Source organism: Prionailurus bengalensis, chromosome A2 (genome assembly GCF_016509475.1).
Source record: "Prionailurus bengalensis isolate Pbe53 chromosome A2, Fcat_Pben_1.1_paternal_pri, whole genome shotgun sequence".
NCBI classification, from domain to species: Eukaryota; Metazoa; Chordata; class Mammalia; order Carnivora; family Felidae; genus Prionailurus; species Prionailurus bengalensis.
This window is the reverse complement of record NC_057348.1, coordinates 126,234,503-126,258,312: the sequence shown is the minus strand read 5'-3', so window position 1 is coordinate 126,258,312 and position 23,810 is coordinate 126,234,503. Positions and strand designations below refer to the sequence as shown.

Genomic DNA, 23,810 nt, shown 5'->3' with positions numbered 1-23,810 from the left:
GGCTGTGTGATTAAGTTCTTGCAGGCAGGGTGTGAGAAGTGATGCGTGCCAGTTCTATGTCTTGATCTTAAAATGACCAGAGATGAGCTCCCCTCTCTCTCCTTTCCTGAAAGCTGGATTCTGGAAGTGATGCAGAGGGGGCTAGCTTTGACTATGAGAACAAGGGCCACATCCTAGGCTACACTAGGTGTAAGGTCTTTGGTCCCTGGATGTCCTGCAAGTTCAGAACCACCTCTCTACCCAGACTGACACCTTTCTAGATTTTCATATGAAAGAAAAACTTCTATCCAGTTCCATCCACTGAATTTTGTTGCTATTGTTCATTTTCTATGGTAGCACAGTATATATTCTGCCTGCTATATCAGTTAAAAATAATCGAGTGTATCATTAAAAATAATTTTTGATAGATCACTTCAGAGTCCCGAGAATTGAGTGACTTTGCAATAACAAAGCTTTCATTTTTATCTAATTAGGTTTTCTATAAAAATGAAAAAAAGAAATAGAATCAGTGCTGAACCACGTCTCATTCCAAAAAGAATTGATGTTTATCCATAGATCCATAAGCCGGCTGATGGAAAGCCCATCCATTTCATTAAGGAACATATTTCCTACAAAGTTTTGCTCTTTATGTTTAAAATTTTTCAAATGTCTACTTTAGCTTTGATCATTTGTTAACTGATAATGAATGTAATGATAATTCTGTTCAAAACAACCTTTTAACATTTAAAATCTTATGGTCATGGAACATTTTTAAAATTCCATTTCATTTTATATACACGTTTTGCTCAAGCATAAAAATATAAATTACATTAGTATAAAATTATGTGAAAGAACAGAAGCAAAAACAACACTATAAAATTTCCAAAAATATCCTATTCATGAATTTTTAAATTGACGATGGAGGAAGGGATAAAATTGTACTTGCATTTAGATTCTATTGGATTTGGTTTTAAAAACTAATGTGAAAATTTTAATCTGAAGTGGTAGTGTTTCTAATGTGATGGAAATTACATCCTCTGCAACTTTGTAAAGTTCTAATGAAAAATTTTGGAGGTCAGCTTGAAAATGGGAGGGGCGTATATAGTCTCTTCAGGTTTAGACTCTTTATGGTATGAACTCTCTTAGAGCTTAGAGATTACTGCCCCAAATGTCTTCACAGGGTCTCTGCATCAGCTGTGGTTGGCCATGCTCTGGCTCCCTATTTGAAACCCCTGTGCAGTTGTCACAAGTGACAGTTGTTTGGCCTGCACATATCCCACTGGCCAGTATATGTCGTGAACGAGGAGGAAACCCTACACACGGCACCTAGTCCTGCATGACTGTGCAGTTTGGGCGCCCCATTTCTTCAACACTTACAAATTCCCTAAATAGATGCTGACTCCTGGGAGGGGGTCTGGACTCCACCTATCATCTGGGTCTGATTACCCTTCATCCTCTCCACACACTCATCCTCCCTCATCTCTTACACTCCTGTTGACCACTATCCTCAGGTCCTCCCGCCCCTCTGCTCTTCCCGACCAGTGTAGTGACATACTCAGTTCTCCATCCAAACTATCTGTCCTTCAACATTGCCTCAGCAAACTATTGTCCCAACTGTGCCTTTCCCTTCCCAACCCAATAACCTGTGGTCTCTACTCAGTCTTCCAGGCACTGGATGTTCCTTTCTGATTTCAATTTCTAAAGTGCTCAGGTGCATGAGCAATATGAAAATACTCTCATCATAAGCATACCAAATATTCTAGAGTTAAAAGTCAGAGCATTCCTCCACCCAACACTGTTCCCAGCCTCTGCCCACTGCCCTTTCCCGTATAAATTGTGGTGTGGTTCCTTCCACATTTGCATCTAGGTATGTACATGTATACATGTTACATAGTGTCATGTTGCATGGCATATGTCTTTTTCCCATAGGTTGTTCTGGAATTTTTTTTCCAAATATATACACATATATGTATATGTATATATACTAGGTTTGCATCTTTTCTTGAATACTGCGTGGTGTTTTGTAGAAAGAATGCACCATAATTTCCTATTGGTGGTCTTGTAGATTCTTTCTCGTTTTTGTCCCTGTTGATGGACTTTCAGGTTATTTCAATTTTTTCCCCTTATTTTTAAAATGTTATTTATTTGTGTGTATGTGTGTGTGTGTGTGTGAGAGAGAGAGAGAGAGAGAGAGAGAGAGAGAGAGATACAAGTGGGGGAGGAGCAGAGAAAGAGGGAGAGAGGGAATCCCAATCAATTTCCATCAGTGCAGAGCCCAATGCAGGGCTCAATCCCATGAACTTTCAGATCATGACTTCAGCAAAAATCAAGAGTCAGATGCTTAAGAGGCTGAGCCACCCAGGTGTCCCTCAATTTTTTCCTTTAAAACACTGTTGTAATGATCACCCTTTTATGTGTATCTTTCCTCACCCACAAGTTCATCTGAGGAGAGTGGAGAGAAGGAATTAAAGCAATTGGCCTTTGGTTCCAGGAAAAAAAATCAGGTGACACATCTAAATTCTTGTAAATGTGCTGGAAACTGGAGCTCCAGGATAATAGACTAATGATGTTTGTTACATCTCTTATCTGTGGAATGCACTTAGAAGGATGCGGCTGGTTAAGGATAGCTTATGGTAAATAAACTTAGAATTTATGGATCTTTGAGGCAAGCCTCCTGATAAAAGGCACATACGCTAAGTATATAAATACATGGCATATAAAATGGCAGTGTTTCCTCACCTAAAGTCTGTGTGGGCTGTTCCACAGACCTCACATGAGATCTTACCTATTACCCTGGGCCAAAGAGAGTGTCTGATGCGGGGTTGAAAGACCTGGGAGGCACACAGGGTGATGCAGACTTCTCCCTGCTTCACGAGGACCTTGACTGTTTGTGTCCTTGAAATTATGAGTAAAGCTTTATTTGGATAAGATCTCTGATGCACACAAGTCTGATCCTGTGTTAGCAGAGATTACAGTAGGTAGCCAAGATGCCATCCAAGAAGGCTGGTTTATCAGTTCCTATTCTTACCAAGAGTCTGTTTCTCAGCAACACTGACTATAGTTTGAGGGCCAATGAGCCAGTTATACCCATTTAAAATGGAATTTTCCTGTTTATTCATTACCGAAGTTATCTAAGCTTTAGTTTCCTCATACAACGCCTTATTTTTCCTAAGGTCGGGTGAAGATAATATGAGATAATCCATGCAAAACACCAAGAATATCACCTGGTACATAGTAAGTGCTCAGTGATAGCTAGGCAATGGAGCTCTTTAGATTAAATTTTACACATTAACTTTTTGATTATTAAGTATGTTGTAAATGTTTTCTCCTTGTCTGATGCTTGCGTTTTAACTTTATTTATAGACATTTTTCAAGCAGAAATTTTTTATCTGATCAAATCTGTCACTCTCTTCCTCTATAGATTTTGTTGTAACTTGATTTTTTATTGAAATCATTTTATTGAATTAACTGCTCCAAATTTCAGCTCACGTTTTCTTTACCCTGCTCTGTGATCTTGTGGTCAGAATCTTAAGATTCTTCTTTGGTCTCACCAGTCATCACTCTTGTATGTTTTTTCATGGAAGGCTGTCATGAGCCACTCCCTTTTCTCTTTGTCCCTAAAGAACACGTTCCTTTTGTTCTTGCTTTTCTTTCCATATCATACTCCCTGGATGATCTTACCCACTCTAATGGTTTCCATAGTCCCCTGCAGGCAGATGACAGAGTAGTTTTCCTGTTTACCTGGTATTTCTAACTTGATAGTCCACAATCATCTTAAATTTCTTCTAAAACTAAACTTTACATAAATGGGAAGGAATGACTGAAAAGGGACACTGTTGTGCTTTTTTTCCCCTTCAATTTACAGCAAACAACATGTATGGAATATTTTTAATGATTAAAGGAATATAAATATGCCTGTATATTATGGCTGGAATCAGTCTAGGGAGACACACAAGAACTGGTAAAAGTGGTTGTGACAAAGGGGAGAAGGCAGGCTTTTCACTTCTTTGTTGCCTTTTGAATGTTGTGCCATGGTAGGCAATGCCTCTTCAAAGGGAAGTACAACCTGGTTACCAGAGGGGAGGTGGGTGGGGCATGGGTGTCATAGGTGAAAGGGATTAAGAGTCATGATGAGCACTGAGTAATGTAGAGAACTACTGAATCACTATATTGTACAAAAACTAATATAACACTGTATGTTGACTATATTGGAGTTATCAATCAATCAAAAAGCAAAAATAAGCACAAGTCTATAAATAAATAAAAGGGGTCCTCTCATCAATCCCATCAAAACTGTTCCCTCTTTTGGCTGGGGATGTCACTTATCCGCTCAGTTTCTGCTAAGTACTCTTCTGCTAAGCACCTCCTCGAATGCACATCTAAATACCATATTCTGTTGAAATGCCCCAGAAACGGATTCTTCATCCACCTGCTCATTCAACAAAGACCCTAAGGACACATAATAAATGGAGCACAGGGCTGGAGGTAAAAAGATGGATGTGATACTATCAGTACAACTCCCCTCCCCACACACACCAAAAAGGTCCCACAGACTAGGGACACAACAGCTATACCGCACATTTACATAGTATTTTGTAAACAACTGATTCCTTAAGTCCTCTGCAAGCATTTATTCAGGTAAGAGATCATAAAATATATTTTTATAATACACATAACAAAAACACATTGAATGAATACAAATTAAATGACAGGAGGTGACGGAATTTAGTGTTTATAAATGAGATCGTCAATAACTTTAACAATTCAGAGAAGAAATTCAAAGTATATTTAAAAGATGTGACCATGCTTTACAATACTTTATCATAAAATAAAGAATTGGGCTTTCAAAGGTAATGCATGACTTAATAGTTTTTCAAAAGATTTCACAATGTGCTTCTAGACACTGTCCTGCTTGGACAGGGAAAAAAAAAAGACAAGAACTTTGGCAGGCAAAGTATTAGTCCATAGCAGCTTGGTAAAGTTTACTTTCTTTATACAAAGATTCTTCAATTTACATTTATTCTTGTTACAGGAGCAGAAAGAACTGATATGCCAAGTGGAGTCTTAGCTATATAGCAAAAATAATTATTTTTAAAAGCCTGTACTCTATGAAAATGTGCACCACACAGCATCTATAAAAACTGAGTAAATGTAAACCATGTGATTATTAACTCTTCTATAGAAAATATTTAACCCCCAAATCTCCCACAATATCCCCTATGTCCACATCTCCTGTTTAAAGGCAGCCTCAAGCTTTAAACGAATGTACATTTGCTATTTAAAAAGTTCTTGCCTCCATTACTAAAAATGTTTCTGTAAAGTCCCTTGGAAGTTTTCTCAGTACTCTACTAACAAGATATCTCATGATCAGTAAACGATCACAAACTTTAGAAAGAAGTACCAAGGCTAGAGAAAAGATGAGCAAGTCGGAGGTTTCTGTCTCCAGCCCCTGGAAGACCTTTCTACTTTGAGACCCACAGCTCCAAGACAACTCACAATTCCTTACGTTTAAAAAAACATTTTGTCATGAATAACTGAATAATTAGGTTTCTAGGAAATTGAGGCTTTTTTAAATTAAGATTTAGCAAAACTGACTATAATGAATTTTCTTCCAATCATTTATGAATGACAGAAGAGAAATCAGTTGAAATTTTACATACAAAAGATATAAATACTGCATAATATGTAGTGAATATTGGCACATACCCTCTTGTAATTAAAGCATAAAATGCAATCAGCAAATCTGATGCTTTTAAGGTACATTTATGATATAGCTCAAAAAAAACTCTAAATGGCCTAGAAACTTCCCACAGCTTAAGGCTTCCCAATAGGTTTGTAGCAAGCATCAGGTTGCCAGAGGCGAATATCAACAAGAACTTGATTGAGTTTTTGCATCCAGAGATCCCTCTCTTCCTTGGTATCTGCAGACAACCAGTTCCTACAGGAAACAAACAAAAGGTCAGGATCTTTTCCTCCATTCCATTCCTCCCTATACTCTTGCTAAGGGTGGAAGAAAGCCTAAGCAAACCAGCAAAATGAGTTACTCTTTACCATCTTTTAACAGATACTAATCAAAAGCCCCAAACTGAGGTGCTTTTTCAATTGCAGTAAAGGAAAACTATCCCCATAGACTGGTTAACTGAATCAAAATTCACACTGATCACATTTGGTTAATGATGGAGTTTCCACACTGAAAGATGGTAACCATCTTGTACAGGTGGTCTGGCCTGGGCAATTTGGTAGTACAGGATACCCACTGAGTGTGGGCCACTTCCTATCAAGAGCTAAGGCACCACAGGTCTTTAAGGAGCCTCCCAAATTCCTCAGACATGGGATCCCCAAGAGCTGAAATCACCAGCTTGTGGACCCTCACCTGGCTCTACAGGTAATATGATTTTGTACGGTCTCCTATTATTTTTGTGTTAGTACTGTGTTAGTAGAACATGGTATTTACAATAAATCATTTAAAGATTCTAAGACTTTGTCTATCCTGATCTCTCTGTCCCTATCAGGAATCTCTTCTTTGCACCCATATTTAGCCACAAATTGAATAACCAGTTGATGAGGCAGGTGAGGGTGAGGGAGGGGAGAATTCCCTAACTCACAAACCAGATCATTCTTTTAGGAACAGCAGTTGTTAGAAGGTTTTTATACTGTATTCATTCTGCATCTTTGTAATTTCTCCCCACTGGTGCTAGAAATTGGATAAGTAGTGAGCTGATCATCTATTAGTCAACAGATAGAACACAACATTTACTAATAGTGACCATTTGTCGAGCTCATTCCATGCACTTGAGACTGTGCTAAGTGTGTTTACTCATTAGTCTCTGTCGCTGCCCTGTGGAAACCTAGGCTTACATCCTCAGTGTCTTATTACCAACTATTACCATGGCAAGTTACTTTACCTTGCTAGCCCTCATTCCCGATAGTTTATTCTATTAATCTCCAACCAGAAATTTGCAGAGTAGCATGAGATTGTTTTTGTAAGTCACTTGAGTTCGTTGAGAGCATTTTGGAATGGAAAGGAAGGGACATGTAAAGCCTCTTTAAATAATACTTGCCTTCTCAATTGTATACAAAATCTTCAATCTTAACCCAAAGTACATTAGCTAACTGCTGTGGCTACACTATGAGTACAATGGAAAACTTGATTATCTAAGATACAGATTGAGTGTCATGCTTTTCTTAACTATATTAATTTGGTTATGAGACTGTTCCCTTACTGATGTGTGTGTATTTTCTTTCCTCATTAAGACTGTACTCTCTTCAAAGACTAGGACCATCTCTGGTATTTCTTAAAATGGTAATGACATAGTGGGCAATCAATTGCTTACTGGACAGAAATATTTATATTTATAGCTTAATACATACTTGGTGACACAGAGAGTGTCCCTGCATTGGCTAACAAGAGTCTCTCGGTCATCTTCTCTCTGTGGTCGGACAGTAATTAATTCAAAAGTGTTGCGTCTTGCACAAAATTCTCTGTTGGCTGGTTCTATTTGATGGCTTGTACAATTGGCCAGATTTATCCTTCCTATGGGATTCTTTAAAAACAAATTAATAGAAAATAAGATCATCTACATCAATGAGCATTAAGCAGTATTTAAGTTGGTACAAACTCAAAATTAAAAAGCCATTAATTTAAAAGTTAGAATTTAATTATAATAGGTTTAGAGAAACACATCTGTTATTGTTTCTTTCTGGACATAAAAGTAGAAGCCAAAATTGTCAACTGGAGCTTTTAGCCAACTTAAAAAATAAACTCTTTATTATGGAATACTTCACACAGATGCAAAATTAAAGCCATAGTATAATAAACTCCCATCAACCAGCTTCAACAATTAGAAACACACATTACTTTGTAATTATTTCCATTTTCCAGTTTGGGGATAATAAATAATAATACTTTGGCAATAACATTAAATTCTTTAAAAATGAGACTCAATTTATCACATAAAATCCTATTACCAAATTTCAGAAACAAAATTAAAATCACTATACTCCTGTGGTGATTTTCCATTACTGTTTTATCCCAGATTTAGGTAAGTCAACTATTAATAAAAACAAAATTGAATTTAATATATTTCTAACTAAAAATGTTATTTACAAAATGGTATGAAACATTCTGAAAGAAAAGACAAATATGTACCTTAAGGTATTTTAAGAGTGGTCAAATCACAGGTAATGGAAAAGACATAAAATTTTTACACAAATACTAACACACACAAAAACAGGTCTCACAACAAGAACATTTTTAATGGCTTAGTAAATGTACTCAAAGGGGAATCTGGGTGGGTGTGGAGACCAGAGGGAACTTCTGTATTAAAAACTACTTGAAAGTCAGAGCTTTCACCACTAACCAGGACTATTAATATTACCTTCCGTTTCTCATCATCTGGATAAGTCCAATAAGAGATACAATTTCCTGAAAGAACACACCATCTTCGATGCCAGGCACCAAAACCACTAACATCTTCAAATATGGTCTGAAAAGTCAATGAAAACACTAACTTGAGAAACTTGAGAATCAATTAAATGATAAATCTATACGCTAAACTTCAATGTGTTGACATATTTCATACTTCAAAATCTACTTACATTATTTTTACCATCTTCTACCTTAGTACTGAAAATCACTGATTGCTCATATCCAGAAATTGACCCAGATTTTCAATGTCATCAATAAGCACGTTGAAGAACTTCCAAACATTAACCCCAAATTAATACCTCTAATTTAGACATTTTTAAAGCCTAGTGTCCCAAACCAAATGCTCCTTAAATAAGAGAAAAGTGCTCTAAGTATTGTAGAGTAGAATATCCTGCCTTATATGTTGACAAAACTATTGATAGCTTATTAAGTTAGACCCATCTTAATATAAAAGACAGGCATTTAATATTCATTCAGAAGAACAAAACAGGATTAGAAAGGAGTCATCTAGTAATTATACATGCTGATGGATTACTGTGATAAACATCAGAGACCCACGTTCACAGCCATCAAGCACATCTGACATAGCATCTCCCTGTAGTCAGGCAGCTGACCAGCTCATGTCTTGGGCGAGCGCAAGCCTTAGAGATGCAAGCTACATTCTAAAGGGAGTGAAGCAGCCATGTTGGTTAAGGTCAGAACTCTGAAGCAGGCAACTAACAACATCTGGCTCTTTTCTATGAAAGTATTTCTATTTAAACAGTGTAAGTGAAAGCCGCTCCCTCGCCGCCCCCCCTCCCCGCCCCCCCGACCTCACTATTTTTTCATTGTAGTCCTAATAAGCCCTAATTAAAAGTCTTTACTTTTGATTTAAAAGAAAAAAAAAATTCCTTTAGGAACTACTATTTTTTAAAGCACAAGGCAAGGTAAAATGTAACAATGCTAAAGATTAGAGATTGGCAAACTTTTTCTGTAAAGGACCAGAGAGTAAAGATGTTAGACTTTGTGGGCTATAAGGGCTCTGTCACAACTGTTCAATTCTGCTAGGGTAGTGCAAAAGTAGTCCTAGATAATATGTAAACAAATGAGCCCATGTTCCAATAAAACTTTATAAAAACAAGCAGTGAGCCACACTTTGCTGACCCTAGCTAACATAAATAATCCAGAAGCATATTGGTGTTTGATTTCAGAATGCATATGGCTCTTCTACCTTCACAGGGATCAACTAAGCCTCATACCAACCCTAGGATAGTGGACATATGCTCTTCTCGTTCACTAATTTGTGTGAATTTACCAAAAGTTGGCTTGAGTTAGGAAAACAAGTTCTGACCATGGAGGAAAGTTACTTTGTATGAAGAAATGTTTCCATGACAGAATGAAGTCTGTTAGCTTAATTAATTAGCCCAAATTAATTAGTTTACTCTAACCATATATCCTCTTACCCCACCTTAGTTTCCTCCTCCCCAATTTATCCGCTTTCCTCCCAAGGCATGCTTTTTCTAGGCAATACTGGCTCAAAACCATCCAGGGGAAAAAGACAGGAATGTTGTTCTTTTAATCTTAAACACAAAATTAGTATAAATGACTCACCAGCTCCCTCTTACGTTTATGTTCACCTTTTACATCATAAAGGTAATAGACATGGAAAAATTTTATGGGTAAGAATAACACATTGTTGCTATACCCTACTATTATCAGAGAAGAATAAAAAGAGGACAGCATTTTCATTTTTATAGTTGAGGAAAGTTCAGGCCAAGGAAATCAAATGACGGTACATAATCACAAGGCAGAACTGGAAACTTCTAGCTAATCCAGAACTTCCTCTCTTGCTGCTCCTCAGTCAAGGCAGAGCCAGATTAGCACCATTTCAGAATCACTTGGTAAGTTTCTTTGGTTAGTAGTCACCTTGCTTCTAGCTGTTCTGACATATCAGGAAGGAAAACTGAACCAAGCAACTTTAAGTTACTACTTTATCTTATAAAGGGTAGAGGTAGTTAAAAGGCACGTTTGGCAGACTTTATTTTAGGGAGTTCTGAGCAATTTCTTACCACATATCTGTAAGCATGGATGTGGTAAGAATGGGCTATAGGATCTAAGACAGAGTAAACCTGAAGAGACCTAACACTAAACTAGCTGAGAGCCGAGCTCAAAAATTAAATAAGTCTGACATTATATGCAAATGAACTAGCTGCCATAACAGAGTCTGTCAGTTGCTAAAGGTATGCTACAGTAAAATATGAAAATATTTACACTACAAGAAAAAGTCAGTAGGTAAACATTGCCTTCAAGTCAGAAATTTATAAAAATACTTTTCCAAGAATATCTAGTGCCACCTACTGGATTTACATCAAAAAGCTAAGGCAGACTGATTTACAGTTACATTGGCCACGGAGCCTTCTGCACCCTCAGATAGCAATTGCAAACTGATTTTGTGATATCCTTTGTATCATTCAAATTCTTGCTTCACAAACCCAAAGTGATCAGATTTTCTCTACTTCATGCACAATACTCACAGTCTTCTATATATTCTACACACGTACTTTTCTCCTCTGATAATGGAAAAAGTATAGTGGACCCTTGAGCAACCCAGAGGTTAGGGCCACCAAAAATCCACATATAACCTGACACCCTACCCCCCACCAGAAGTGACTACTAATAGCCTACTCTTGACCAGAAGCCATACCGATAATATAAGCAGTCAATTCACATATATTTTGCATGTTACATGGATTATACACTGTAAGCTTACAAAAAAGCAAGTTAGAGAAAAGAAAAGGTTAATAAAATCATCAAGGAAGAGAAAATATACATTCACAGTACTGTATGTATTTATTGAAAAAAATCCAAGTATAAACGGACCCATGCAAGTGTTGTTCAAGGATCAGCTGTACTTCTGAATAAGCTCAAACCGTGAACTGTGGCTTGGGTCTTACTTCTTCTCACTCTCATGACCTCGTTCCATGTAATACTCCATAACCCTAATGCAGGTTCCCCATTGCACCTTCAACCCCTCTGCCCTATTAGAAGCCACCCACTCGAATGTAAAGATTCTCGAGTCTCTTTGATCTTATTTAAATGCCAACCAAACTCTTCTCTCACCCTATACAGCTCTGCAGGCACCACACTCTCTTTGCCCTTTGCAGCCAAACGTGGTTTCAAAGAGCTGCTGATGCTTTCATTCCTCCCCTCCCACCCTGTTCATAACCGTCTGCAATCTAGGTTTGTGCTCTGCCTTGTAAAAGAGTCCCATGGTCTCTGCTAGGTCCTGAGCTAACTTGACCACTCCCTCTTTCAGATTCTCTCTTCCTCAGCAGCCATGACATACCACCTCCCCCACTAGGCTCCTTTGCGAGCTTCTCTTTATGGATCTGTGCTTTAAATGTGAGTGTTCCTCCGGTTCTGCTTTGCTCAACTTCCCTGCACTTCAATCACTATCGCTCAACCAAAATTCCTCTCTTGAGCTTCAAACCCCGATCTTTGGAGGTACCTAAAATTCAAATTGTTGGAAACTTAATTCATCCCACCTTCCCACCTGGGGTGGGGACTGACTGGTAGGAAGGAACTTTCTAGGGCAATATTCTGCATCTTAATAGAAATTTGGGTTACAGAGATGTATGCATCTGTCAAAACTCAGGGATGTACACTTAATATTTGGAGGAACATGTCAATGTCTACAATATACTTTAAAATTCTTCCCCCCCAAATATATTTTCAGCAGTGGCCAGAGGGATAGCTGGAAGGATGGCTAGGTAGTAGATACATGATAAAGCAAGGATAGTAAAACATGTTAAGGGCACAATCTAGATGGTGGATATATGGGTGCTCGTTGTAAAATTCTATCAACATTGCTGTATATCTGTAATTTTCCACAATAAAATTTGGGGGGCAAAAAACTTTCTACCCAAACATGCACACTTGCTCCTCCCCCAAGATCCCTGATCTTAGTGGCATCACTGCCACCCAACAAGTTGTACAAGGCAGGGATGAAGGCGACATCCTTGCTTCTGCTTTCCACACCCTACGTCACACAGCCAAACCACTGGGTCTCCCTTCCTCCTGCTTCATCTCTCCTGGCGCACCTCACTGCCAGGCCCCATCACCTCTCTTGGAGTCTCCTCACTAGTCTTCTTCAGGGTCGCCAGTCTCCAACCTCCTTCCCACACATCAGGCAAATGGCTTTTCTAAACCTCAAATTTGATGTTATTCCTCTGCTTAAAATCCTGCCAGTGAACCTCACTGGCTTCGAGATAAAGTCCAAATTCTTTCAGAGGCCCTTTAACACCTGGCCCCATCTCCCCTAACCACACTGTCCGCAATCGCTCTCCTCACTGTCCCTCCTGCCCATAGACACTCACACCCTAAGCGCCGGCTGAAATACCTGCCACTGTCTGTGTCATCCTTTTCGGTCCTGGTGAGAGAGGGAAGGGCCCTCCAGGCCATCGTACATGCTCTTCCCCACCTGGAGCACTTCTTCCTCCTCTTTCTCCTTGTCTAACTTACTCGGCAACTTACCAGTTACTTCTTCCAGTGGTTTCCTTAAGGCCCTGTACCCATACTTCAGACCTGTCCCATCAATGACCCCCATGCACACCAAGCTCCCACTTCTTACAGTGCTGTATTGCACTTGGCAGTTTACTTGTACTTCCCCCTACTACACTAAAAGTTTCTCAGGGGAAGATTATTTCTCGTGGCCTATTAGATTCCAATTCCAGCACAGTGACTGGCATATAGCAGACATGCAACAAGTCTTTACTGAACCAATTTATCACTTAATCACATGGGTTTTCATTCCTATGCAAAACCAAGTCTATACTTCACAACATGAAAAAAAGGAAAACATAGAGTAAGTGATGTTACTTACTAGAAAACCTCTTTCTTCAACACTTGAATTCACTTGACATTTTATTTTTAAATAAATATGACCTTCCAAGGGACATAAAAAGGGTACCTGCGAAGACAGAGGGTAAATTATTTGCAAAAGTTTCACTGTGATTTTTTTCTGATAAAACATGTATAAATCATGAATAAAGAATATTATGCCTTGAAAGCACAGTATTTTCTAAAATTGGAATATAAAAGAGGTGGCCAAAAGGCCACTGGTTCCTTAGCAACAAATGCTTTTGGAGAATAAATTCATTCAAGGTAGAGTTTGATAAAAACAGAACCCTAGGGGCGCCTGGGTGGCGCAGTCGGTTAAGCGTCCGACTTCAGCCAGGTCACGATCTCGCGGTCTGTGAGTTCGAGCCCCGCGTCAGGCTCTGGGCTGATGGCTCAGAGCCTGGAGCCTGTTTCCAATTCTGTGTCTCCCTCTCTCTGCCCCTCCCCCGTTCATGCTCTGTCTCTCTCTGTCCCAAAAATAAATAAACATTGAAAAAAAAATTAAAAAAAAAAAAACAAAAAAAAAAAACAGAACCCTCAGTCCCAAGTTAATGCAATAAAGAAAAGACAGATTTAAGAAGAGAATACATGTGCTTACCCATTCTCCATCAACAGAATATACTCGACTGCTAAGTTAATATAATACATTATTATTCAGCAATAAAGAATAGTGAGCAAAGCTGATCCTCAAATTCATATGGAATTGTAATTATTAATTATTAATAACCAAAACAGTCTTGAAAAGGAAGAACAAAATTGGAGGAATCATACTTCCCAACTTCAAAATTTAATCCAAAGCTACAGTAATCAAGGGGTGCCTGGGTGGCTCAGTGGGTTAAGCGTCCGACTTCGGCTCAGGTCACGATGTGGCGGTCCATGAGTTCAAGCCCCGCGTCGAGCTCTGTGCTGACTGCTCAGAGCCTGGAGCCTGTTTCAGATTCTGTGTCTCCCTCTCTCTCTGACCCTCCCCCGTTCATGCTCTGTCTCAAAAATTAATAAACATTAAAAAAAAAATCAAAGCTACACTAATCAAAAAACAGTGTAGTAAGGATATAAGGAAGATATAGACCAAAGGAACAGAATTAAGAGTCGAGAAATAAACCCATACAGCTATGGCCAATTGATTTTCAACAGGGATACCAAGACCTTTCAATGAGGAAAGAGCAGTCTTGTAAACAAATGGTGCTGGGAAACTGGGTATCTACATCCAAGAGTGAAGTTGGTTCCCTACCTCATATCATATACCAAAATTATCATATACCATTACCTAAAATGACTCAATGACTTAAATATAACAGCTAAAACCATGAAACTCTTAGAAGAAAACATAGGAGTAAATCTTCATGATCATGGATTTGGCAATAGATTCTCAGATATGACACCAAAGCATGAGTAACAATAGCAATACCAAAATACATAAATCAGACTTTATCAATATTGAAAGCTTTTCAGAGGTTTCTCCAAAAAAAATTAAAAATAGAACTACCACATAATCAAACAGGTATTTATCTAAAAGAATAAAAAACCAATTTGACAATAAATTATATTTTTAAAAAATAGCAAGAGAATTAGAAAAAAATGAATAAATAAATAAAAATAAAAACAGATTCTCAAGGGATGTGTACACCCCCATGTTCACTACAGCATTCTTCACAACAGCCAAGAGGTGCACACAACCTAAACGTCCATCAATAGATGAATGGATACAGACAATATGATGCTGAATCCTTTCTCCCCACTCCTGAATATGAGAACTACTCTAGGCCACACAGATCTTGTTCTTTTCAAAGTATGAAGTTTGTCTTCCAGGCTCTGAAATTCCCCCGCATGTGTTCTCTTCTGTGCCCTAACCCATAGCCCCATACTTTGCACAGCAGATCCTTGAGGTCAACTATCATGTCTTTTCCATGTTGGTTCCCATAGCCCACTGCCGAATTCTATTCAGGCATTTGACAAATGTTTGCTAAAAGAATACTGTTTGGCCAAGTAAGTACCCAGAATTTTCCTATTAAGAAGGAAGGAAGGAAGGGGAAAGAAAAGAAAAGAAAAGAAAAGAAAAGAAAAGAAAAGAAAAGAAAAGAAAAGAAAAGAAAAGAAAAGAAAAGAAAAAAGAAAAGGAGAAAATGTAGCACACAGGTAACCCCTGGATTTTCCAAAGTCTGCCCACTTCACTTGTACAAAAGACCTACGTTAGTACCTGTTTTTTGCTAACTGAAAGAAATCCAAAGAGGATGTTCGCTTTTATGAAAAAAGGCAAAAAGCAAAAAGAGCATTCAGCATTTGTTTTGCAGTAGGCTGTGATGGAGGCAGCATGCACCTCTAAACAGCAAGAGTGGCACCAGTTCTTTCCTGGGGACCACACTCAGTATCTCAGCATCAAGCCGCCAGGGCTCTGACCTGTGTCTGTGGGAACCTGTGCTTTGTTTTGATTTATTTTGTGCACCTGTTAGCAAATGTGTCCTAGGGAATCAGAAAATCCTGAGAGAAGCTACTTTTGAGTGTAAAAAGCTTCTTTTGAGTGTAAGGTTAGTTTCCAACAATTCAGTCCTCCAACACAATAAAGATAAAGTAATGGGAGAATTCTTAGCCAAAAAGGACAGATTTCAACAGACTAATTCCATGAGATAAATCTCTAACTTTTTGAATTTAAAAGGCATCCAAAATGTAGAATCAAAACATCAGGTACCTCATGATCCTTTTTGTTATAAATTCCCTCATTTTTTTCTTTTCCGTATTGTCAGTTATAAGTTCCTCAGGCTCTCAGTGCTAATTAATAGAATCTCACGTTGAACCCAGAGAATGCTGCTGGTAAAAAGAATCTCCGAAAAATGAGAAGAAAATGTTCACCCTTCCTCTACAGCTATGAAAAGTTGACAATATTCTTGGTCAGAAGCTTGTCCTGATGAGTGAATTGAGAATATTCACAAAAGGGTCAATATTCCTACCCCCTGTGGAATGTAGAAACCTGTGAAAATGTATGATCCTATTCGGTTTTCTACTTAACAAAGGGGTCTTTGAAGATATTCTCACTTCAAAGATTATTGTTAAGAGCTATAAAATGTAACTTACAACCAGGGTGGCTGTAATTTTTCATAAAGTGGGAGATCTCTGAGAGAAAGGGGTACTGTTAATAATTATACTGGCCCAATGGGAAGACACCAGGACTAGGATAGCTTTGGGTACAGCAGAACACACCTAATCACTCCTCCTATAACCTTGAAATTCTACAATGCTAACTGGTTGTCTTACTTCACATTTGTTTGCCCCACCGCTATGTAAATTGCCATCTCTATTTCCAGTAGGGTGTAAATACCTATGAGGTTTCTTTAAGTCAAAAGATGAGCTGTGGGATGTCCTTTTCTCTTTATCCATGAAAGTGTAATAAAATCTATGACTATTTCGGATTCTGTATTCAAAGAAAAGACTTGAGAGCCTGTGACTCATGGAGATTCATAATTTAAATTCCAGGATGCCAGACTTAACCTCAAATAAGAAGGCAATTGCTATCAGTGGTCTCCTAAATCTACAGAGCAAACAGTCTGGGTTAACCTCAACAGGAATTCCACTCTGAAGGTGACCTAAGAGATAACCTTTATGACTGCTGTTGTCACGGCACCAATAAAATAAGCAAACACTCACTTTATATCGCTGGTATCTGATCGGATATGGGTCACTTGTCTATTTTCTCAAAGTCAATTAAATAGGATTATTATAGGAGTATAAAAGGTCTTCCATTTTTCTCACCAATTTAAAGAACATCTAAACTTTACTATTTTAAGTATTCTCCTACATCAACTATAAACTATTGGAACAAATATTTGCTTCCCCCTGCCACTCACAAAAGCATGTGATTGTATTTGATTCAGAAAGAGATTTTAGAGTATTAGACACAACCAAATTGAGTGATTTGATTTTGTGCTCAATCATGTGGTTGGATATTTAAGACATAATTTCAAAGATATTAAAAGAATGAAAATATCGGCATTTTTTTAAAATTTGTATGGGTGATATTTTGAATTAAAATGGCACCCAAAACATTTCTCAAGACCAGTCTATATTTAACATGCCTCATTGAAATCTCTTTCATTTTAAAGATTAACAAAATCTTACACATGTAGAAATTGGCACTTTGTAAATTTCTATATACCCACAGAATGTCTGCAATTGATATTTGCAAGGAAATTAAAAATCCTAAAAAAAACTGTAAAACATATGATTATACTCAGTACAATTTTAGTGTTAAACACACTTTAATTTCAAAGTCACTGAACAAAGCATCATCTACACAGCAATAATCCTATTAGCCAATTGAGACCACTTTTATAAACATCAACAGTAGCTCTTTCAATATAGGGGAGGTCAACAATACTGAATACATTTTAGTTTTCGTTATTAATTTGGTATTTTAGTACACATAAAATCAAAGCTGAACTGACTATGGAATCTTAAAGAATTGTAACATAAAAAAAGAATATAGAAGAAAAGACCAAGTACCAAACATGCATGAAAAAAATAAGAGGACTGTCAAAGAGAGCTTTAAAGAATTATGAGAGTAAAGAAAAAGACACCCATCTGCAAGAATCTAAAGAAAGAATAATGTACACCGTGTCCTTAATTATTTAAAATAACCAAGAATACATGAGAGTGGTTAGTGAAATGAATACATTTGAGCCAAAAATTAAGGATTGATTTTTTAAGCTCATTAGTTTCAAGCAAAGAAAATATGGCAACCTTTTCCTGGAACATATAGCCCAGTAGCTCTCGCTCTTTTACATCATAATTTATCTAAAACACACAAAATAAAAGACCCAAGATCACTCAATTTGTTAAACTACCTGAATTACTAAATAAAAAGTTATATAAAGTTTTAAAAATTAACATGTTAAGATAAAATACATATGCATTAACAACAATCAAAATTTCAAAGGTAGTCTGTTTTATGTCTATCAACTAAAAGAAAAATGTTTCATAGAATTTTAAAGTTGGATTGTTTTAATCTAACCTAATATTCTCCGCTGGGAAAACAAGATCCTGGAGAAATGAGTGGACTTTGCTCCATGTTAAAAAGGAAATTACTAGCAGGGCCAACATGAGGAACCAGGCCTCCTAATTTTTATATTTCCTCACTTCCATATTCTGACTAGGAAAATCTCTTAAAATATTTAAAAATACCTCTGTATTATACCACAGGTGTCAGCCCAAAGACCAAAGTTTGCCACTAGTTCTCCCACTCTTTAAAATGGTCTTGTTGGCTATTTTAAAAGTTTAGTCATATCACCTTATGGTGAAAAAGCACTCAATAGCGACAGAACGCAGATCTGAATGATGAAGCTTTTAATTTGGGGAGGAAAGTATGGGAAAGAAATCCCTTAGATTCATGAGTACTTTTCTAAGAAATTAACCTATCTTTCCCTATCTTGTCAAAACTAAATCTATAAAATAGTATTCTTTTCAAAGTACTGGTTCAAATGGGCAAGTTATTATGGTTAAAACTGTAAGCTTAACATGCAAGAAGTAATACATACTTGTGTGGTCAGAAGTAACATTTAGAATAAATCACTATACACTACTTTGAAGATTTAACTATTAAGAGATGAGAGAGAAATACTTGCAACATCAAGAATGTAGGTTTAAAATACTTGAAAGTGTTGGAGCATTTCTACTGACCTAATTTGTCTAAAAGTAAATAAATAAATACATTTGGATTACCTTGTCCAGAGCAAATTTAGTGTTTCCTACTGAAGATAATGACAGTATGTAAGACCCAACAAGGGCAAAGTTGCTGGTACGCACAGCATGGAGACCACCTGGACTGGCCATGACTGGAGAGAAAGGAAATGAAGGTGAGTCCAGAGTGATTTTTGCAAGTATAAGTAACAATTCTTCACCTCACCCCAAAAGAATTAAATTAAGTCATCACAGAGAAAACTGCCATTTTCCTCCATTATTAAAAAATGAAAAAAAAACAGTTAAGTACTTTACATTAACTTAGGTGAGGCAGTAGACATTCCTTATCATTCCTTTGGGATGACTGTATGTTTAAGACACAGAACTTAAAAATGTGCACATAAAACAATTTTCCTAAAAACAAAAACAACAACAAAAAAAGCAATTTTCCTAAAAGAGACGTGAAAAGACTTCATTGCTCTAGTCTAGGATGATATAATTAGCAGCAGAGACTATATCTGCAGTTTTTCTTAGTTACCCTCTTGTGCCAAGAAGAGACCAGAAGCCCAAAGGAAGGACTAAAACCAGCTCCATCCTAATCCCCTTTGGAAAACTCAGGCCTAAAGCCATTCTAGAGAATGCCTTTCACAACTTCCTGGGAACTAGAAAGATGCTTTTCTGACATGATACAATGCCAGTCATGATCAGCAAAGTTAAATGAGGTCAAGTCCACAGTGTGGAAAGCACAAAACCAATCTATAGAACAACAGAAGTTGGGGTGAAGAGTGATGCCACTGGCTGCAGCTATGGCCAGGTGACTTGCTATCATACGGTACTGCCTGCTAGAGCCTATATAACGTGATGCCTGGCGGCCCATGGTGACATCTGACAGCATGCTATTCTGCCCAGCCGTCTTATGTGTTACCAGAAACCACACCGAAAATATTATTCAAAGGAGACTAAGGTGCACGCTCATCAGGACGCCTGTGTGCATAAAGCACGTGTGTGGTTGCTTAGCTCATTTACTGACTCTAGTGTTGGAAATAGTTCAAGATCCACTCACCTGAAGAATGAAGGCTGCTCTTCTAAAACAAAAGCGGTGTAAAGAAGAAACACAAGTTATTTCCTTTATTCGATACAAAGATTTAGATATTAAACAGTAAACTCTCTAATACTGCAAAAGCTACATTTCAGAAAATATTATCTTTTCCTCTTTAAATAATCAGATGTTTCTCCCCAGTAGTATATTTTAAAGATTTCCACAGTGCTAAGAGTTTAGAAATGGTTAACCAATTTACAATCGTGTGTGTAAAATGAAAATTTCTCAAGGGAGCTAAATTTTTTAAGATTTACTTACTGTGGTTATAGATGTGAGAAGTCGCTTTGGAGTAATAGCCTAGAAGAAAAGGTAACAGTATATTTACTGCTAAACATTATGATTCAGAGCTTAAAACTAACCAACCTTGAGATACTCCCACATAGAAAATAATTCTTAAATGTGAATACATTTATACTTGAGTCCTCTATTAAGGCTTTCTCCATATTGTCATTCCTGTTTTCGTTGGAGCTAAAGTAAAATTCTTCTAAGTGATGTTAGAAAAAGCACTAAAGACCAAAGACTGGGAAGGCTAAATACCACCCTACAAGTTCTCACGGCTTATGCCCGCACAAGTACTGGTGAACCGAGAACTTGGTGAGGCAAGAGCTCAGAGGAAAGGCTTGAGAAACATTTAAACAGGTTATAAAAGCTGGTTGTCAAATAAATGTAGAGAAATTAAAAACTGATATATGTATTATCTCTGATGATGATCCTTTTCCTGGGTTTTTCCTTCTCACCTTGGACTTGTGTGCCTTTTTCTTCTTATCAGGGCCCGAGAGTTCTTTCTTTTGTACCTACACACAAACCCAAAGCATAATTAAAGATCTAATATGTCTAAGAAAAACATAATATTGGTTATTTTACAAAGCTTTCACTGCTTACCAAGCTGTAAACTTCAATATTTATTTCAAAGTCATTGGACACATCTTGCCTGGGAAGATAAATCGTTAAATAAAACTGTAAGGAAAACACACACTTATGCCATTAAAAATGATGCCACTAATATTGTTACATGATCCTGAGAGTAAAGGAATTCACAGTGTTTTTAACTACAGGCAGTAGTTACAAACCATTAAAGAACATAAAAATTGGTAAGAAAAGTCTACTTTTACTATAATACAAGTCAAATAGTTTCTTCAGTATTTTACAATTCAAGGTCTTTAATAAACAATTTTTTTCTAGCTGGATTTTGACTCTGTATTTTCAAAATAAATTTGTGACACTAAATACATCTTTTCACCAAGTTGGAATATTAAGTACATTATAAGATTTAAAGCACATAAATAAAATATTAAGGTCTAGATCTTATACATATGTTTATATTTACTTATTTTTTTTTTTTTTTTGAGAGAGAGAGAGAGAGAGAGTGAGTAGAGGAGGGGCAGAGGGAGGGAGACACAGAATCCAAAGCAGGCTCTAAGATCCAAGCTGTCTGCACAGAGCCCAGCATGGGGCCCAAACTCGTGAACTGTGAGATCATGACCTGAGCTCAAGTCAGATGCTCAGCTGACTGAGCCACCCAGGTGCCCCTGTATGTATTAATTTATATAATATATAATATAGACCTTAATTATATTATGCATGTATTTATGTTTTTATGTATATGTCAAAACATTAAATACATATATTCACATGGACAAAATGTGCTACACAATGGAAAGAAATATCAGAAACATGTAAAAGATTTAAACCAACAAATTGAAACAGTTATTTGTCCACATGAGAATGAACATACTGTATTTCAAAGACTATACATTCCATCTGTACTAACTCCATTAAAAGAAAATGTGTTTGAACCAGCAAAAGCATAATTTACTTACAGAGTAAATGTAGTAGGGAATGTCAGAGCATCACCATTAAGAGAATTTGAAGTACATGCTAATGGTGTGGCTACCATATTTTCAGCTCCTGCTTTTAGTATAATTAAGAAATAGTAATTTGCTGCATCTGCAAAAGGTAATCACATTACATAATAAGCACAAGCAAAATCAGATTTAGCTAATCAGCATTCTGGAAAACCAAAGGAATAAAGTAATACTGTGACTAATTTATATAATGTATGCAAAAATTACTAAAATCAACTTTCTAGACACAAAAAGCTAAGTAAGACATATAAGCAGTCATAATCATCATCAATAAGCATCAGGCAAGATCTCTTCCTATTATTTATGTGAACTGAAATAATGCCACTCCATAATCCCTCAATTTCTGCTGACTTCGTATTTTACCTATTGACTAATTCTTTAGCTGACAGTATATTCCTCAAAAAGAAAATTAGGGTTTATTATTGCAAAAATAAAATACTACATTTCTGTGAAAGTTACTTAGAGACAAATTCTAATAAAAACATAAATTGTTCCTTCACTATCTGTCATTGAATACCCACATATTCAAGGTACATACTATGTTACCAATAGATTTCTTCCACACCACATCCAAATCAGACAACAGCAATAATCAGAACCTAAGTCACCTCCTCCCTACAATGATGCTTCAACTTTTAAAGATCTCCATTCTTTCTTTTCCCTGTACCTCAAATTCACTTCTCACCTATGTCTAGCCCTCCTTTCCCTGAGAAAGGTCCATGCAAATGAAAATTTAAAGGAATCTTAAAATAACTTCACCAAAATTTAATGAAACTTTATTAAGCTTGCTATAATTACCCTGCCCTGTTTTCAGATCCTGGTGCCATACTCTCCTTTACCCATGTTGCTATGATTTTTCGTAGAATACATGTTTATACTTATTCAATCTACAGTGACAAAGGCGATACAATTTCAATGGAACCATCTTCACTGTGGTGGTGATCTTCACCTCTACAACCAATCATTCAAGATTTGGGGGATGGGTTTAAAACAGAAAAGAATAAGTAAAATAGGTTCTCTTAGATGTGCCCATACTTTCCACAAATTAAATAATGAAAGTTGAGTGATCTGCCGTGTCAAGATCATCTCATCTTAGGAAATACTTCATGCTCGAAGCTCTGTTTAACCAGCCCTGCTTTCAGTTAGAGCCATGTCTGTCACCGTGTGGATCAGCAACCACATATGAAATTTTCCCTTGGTTATTTTTACACACAGATCTTCCATCAAAGAACTAAAGGCCCAAGATACAAGCTGCACATTCTTTTGCATGCTCTACTTGCTCACATTTGCATCATTCCTGCCTAGGTAAGTTCATAATTTAACATAGGATCTAGAAGCGGTGAAAATAAAAATCACCATACCTGGTTTCTGAACTGTACCACAGACAAAATCTGCTTTTAGAGGCAAGCGGATTTCTGACAAAGTAACTGATCCCTTGGATGCGACAAATTCACTTGGGGATATGGGACCAGCCTTGTTCTTCCTCTGGGGCCCTTCGTTCTTCAATTTATTCAACTCATCAATCAAAAGTGTTCTCTTCTCAGCTATGTAAAAATATGCAATGTCACAAATATTAAAACTGCATCTGTCTCTAAATGAGACCGATTCAAGAAAATGCACCGATGCGGCAAATGTACGTAAGATCAAAGACAAGATCAGTACTTCTTTGTACAAGCAGGTGGTGGGTGGTTGGGTAAAACCTTGACTGCTCATCCGTTTACCAAATCTTTATAATTTAATGCTTGAACTTGCAGCCAGTTTTCTTGTATGGTATAATCTCTCCACCCTAACATGCCCTGTCATCTGCCACTACACATACGCAACAAAGTTCACAGACTTTTTTAGCTACATGTAGATAGCCAGGTGTGGAGACAAGTGAGAGAGAGAGAGAGAG

At 37.2% G+C, this 23,810-nt stretch overlaps 1 protein-coding gene across 6 annotated transcripts in view; it reads right to left on the bottom strand.

Moving 5' to 3' along the window:
• Nucleotides 1-4,586: 4,586 nt before the first annotated feature.
• The window catches only part of ANLN (anillin actin binding protein), a 48,066-nt gene continuing 28,842 nt past the window's right edge, over nt 4,587-23,810 (bottom strand). For 3 of the 6 annotated variants that reach the window (XM_043589252.1, XM_043589253.1, XM_043589257.1), the window contains 12 exons: nt 23,278-23,460; nt 21,872-21,998; nt 20,934-20,982; nt 20,789-20,845; nt 20,310-20,348; nt 20,016-20,037; nt 18,995-19,107; nt 18,017-18,070; nt 13,269-13,355; nt 8,358-8,465; nt 7,351-7,523; nt 4,587-5,917 (listed from right to left, as the gene is read on the bottom strand). In XM_043589252.1, the coding sequence (XP_043445187.1) occupies nt 5,794-5,917; nt 7,351-7,523; nt 8,358-8,465; nt 13,269-13,355; nt 18,017-18,070; nt 18,995-19,107; nt 20,016-20,037; nt 20,310-20,348; nt 20,789-20,845; nt 20,934-20,982; nt 21,872-21,998; nt 23,278-23,460 (1,136 nt within the window). In that variant the 3' untranslated portion in view covers nt 4,587-5,793. The remainder of the gene's footprint in view (nt 5,918-7,350; nt 7,524-8,357; nt 8,466-13,268; nt 13,356-18,016; nt 18,071-18,994; nt 19,108-20,015; nt 20,038-20,309; nt 20,349-20,788; nt 20,846-20,933; nt 20,983-21,871; nt 21,999-23,277; nt 23,461-23,810) is intronic. The other 3 variants (XM_043589254.1, XM_043589255.1, XM_043589258.1) reach the window with 1 other exon arrangement.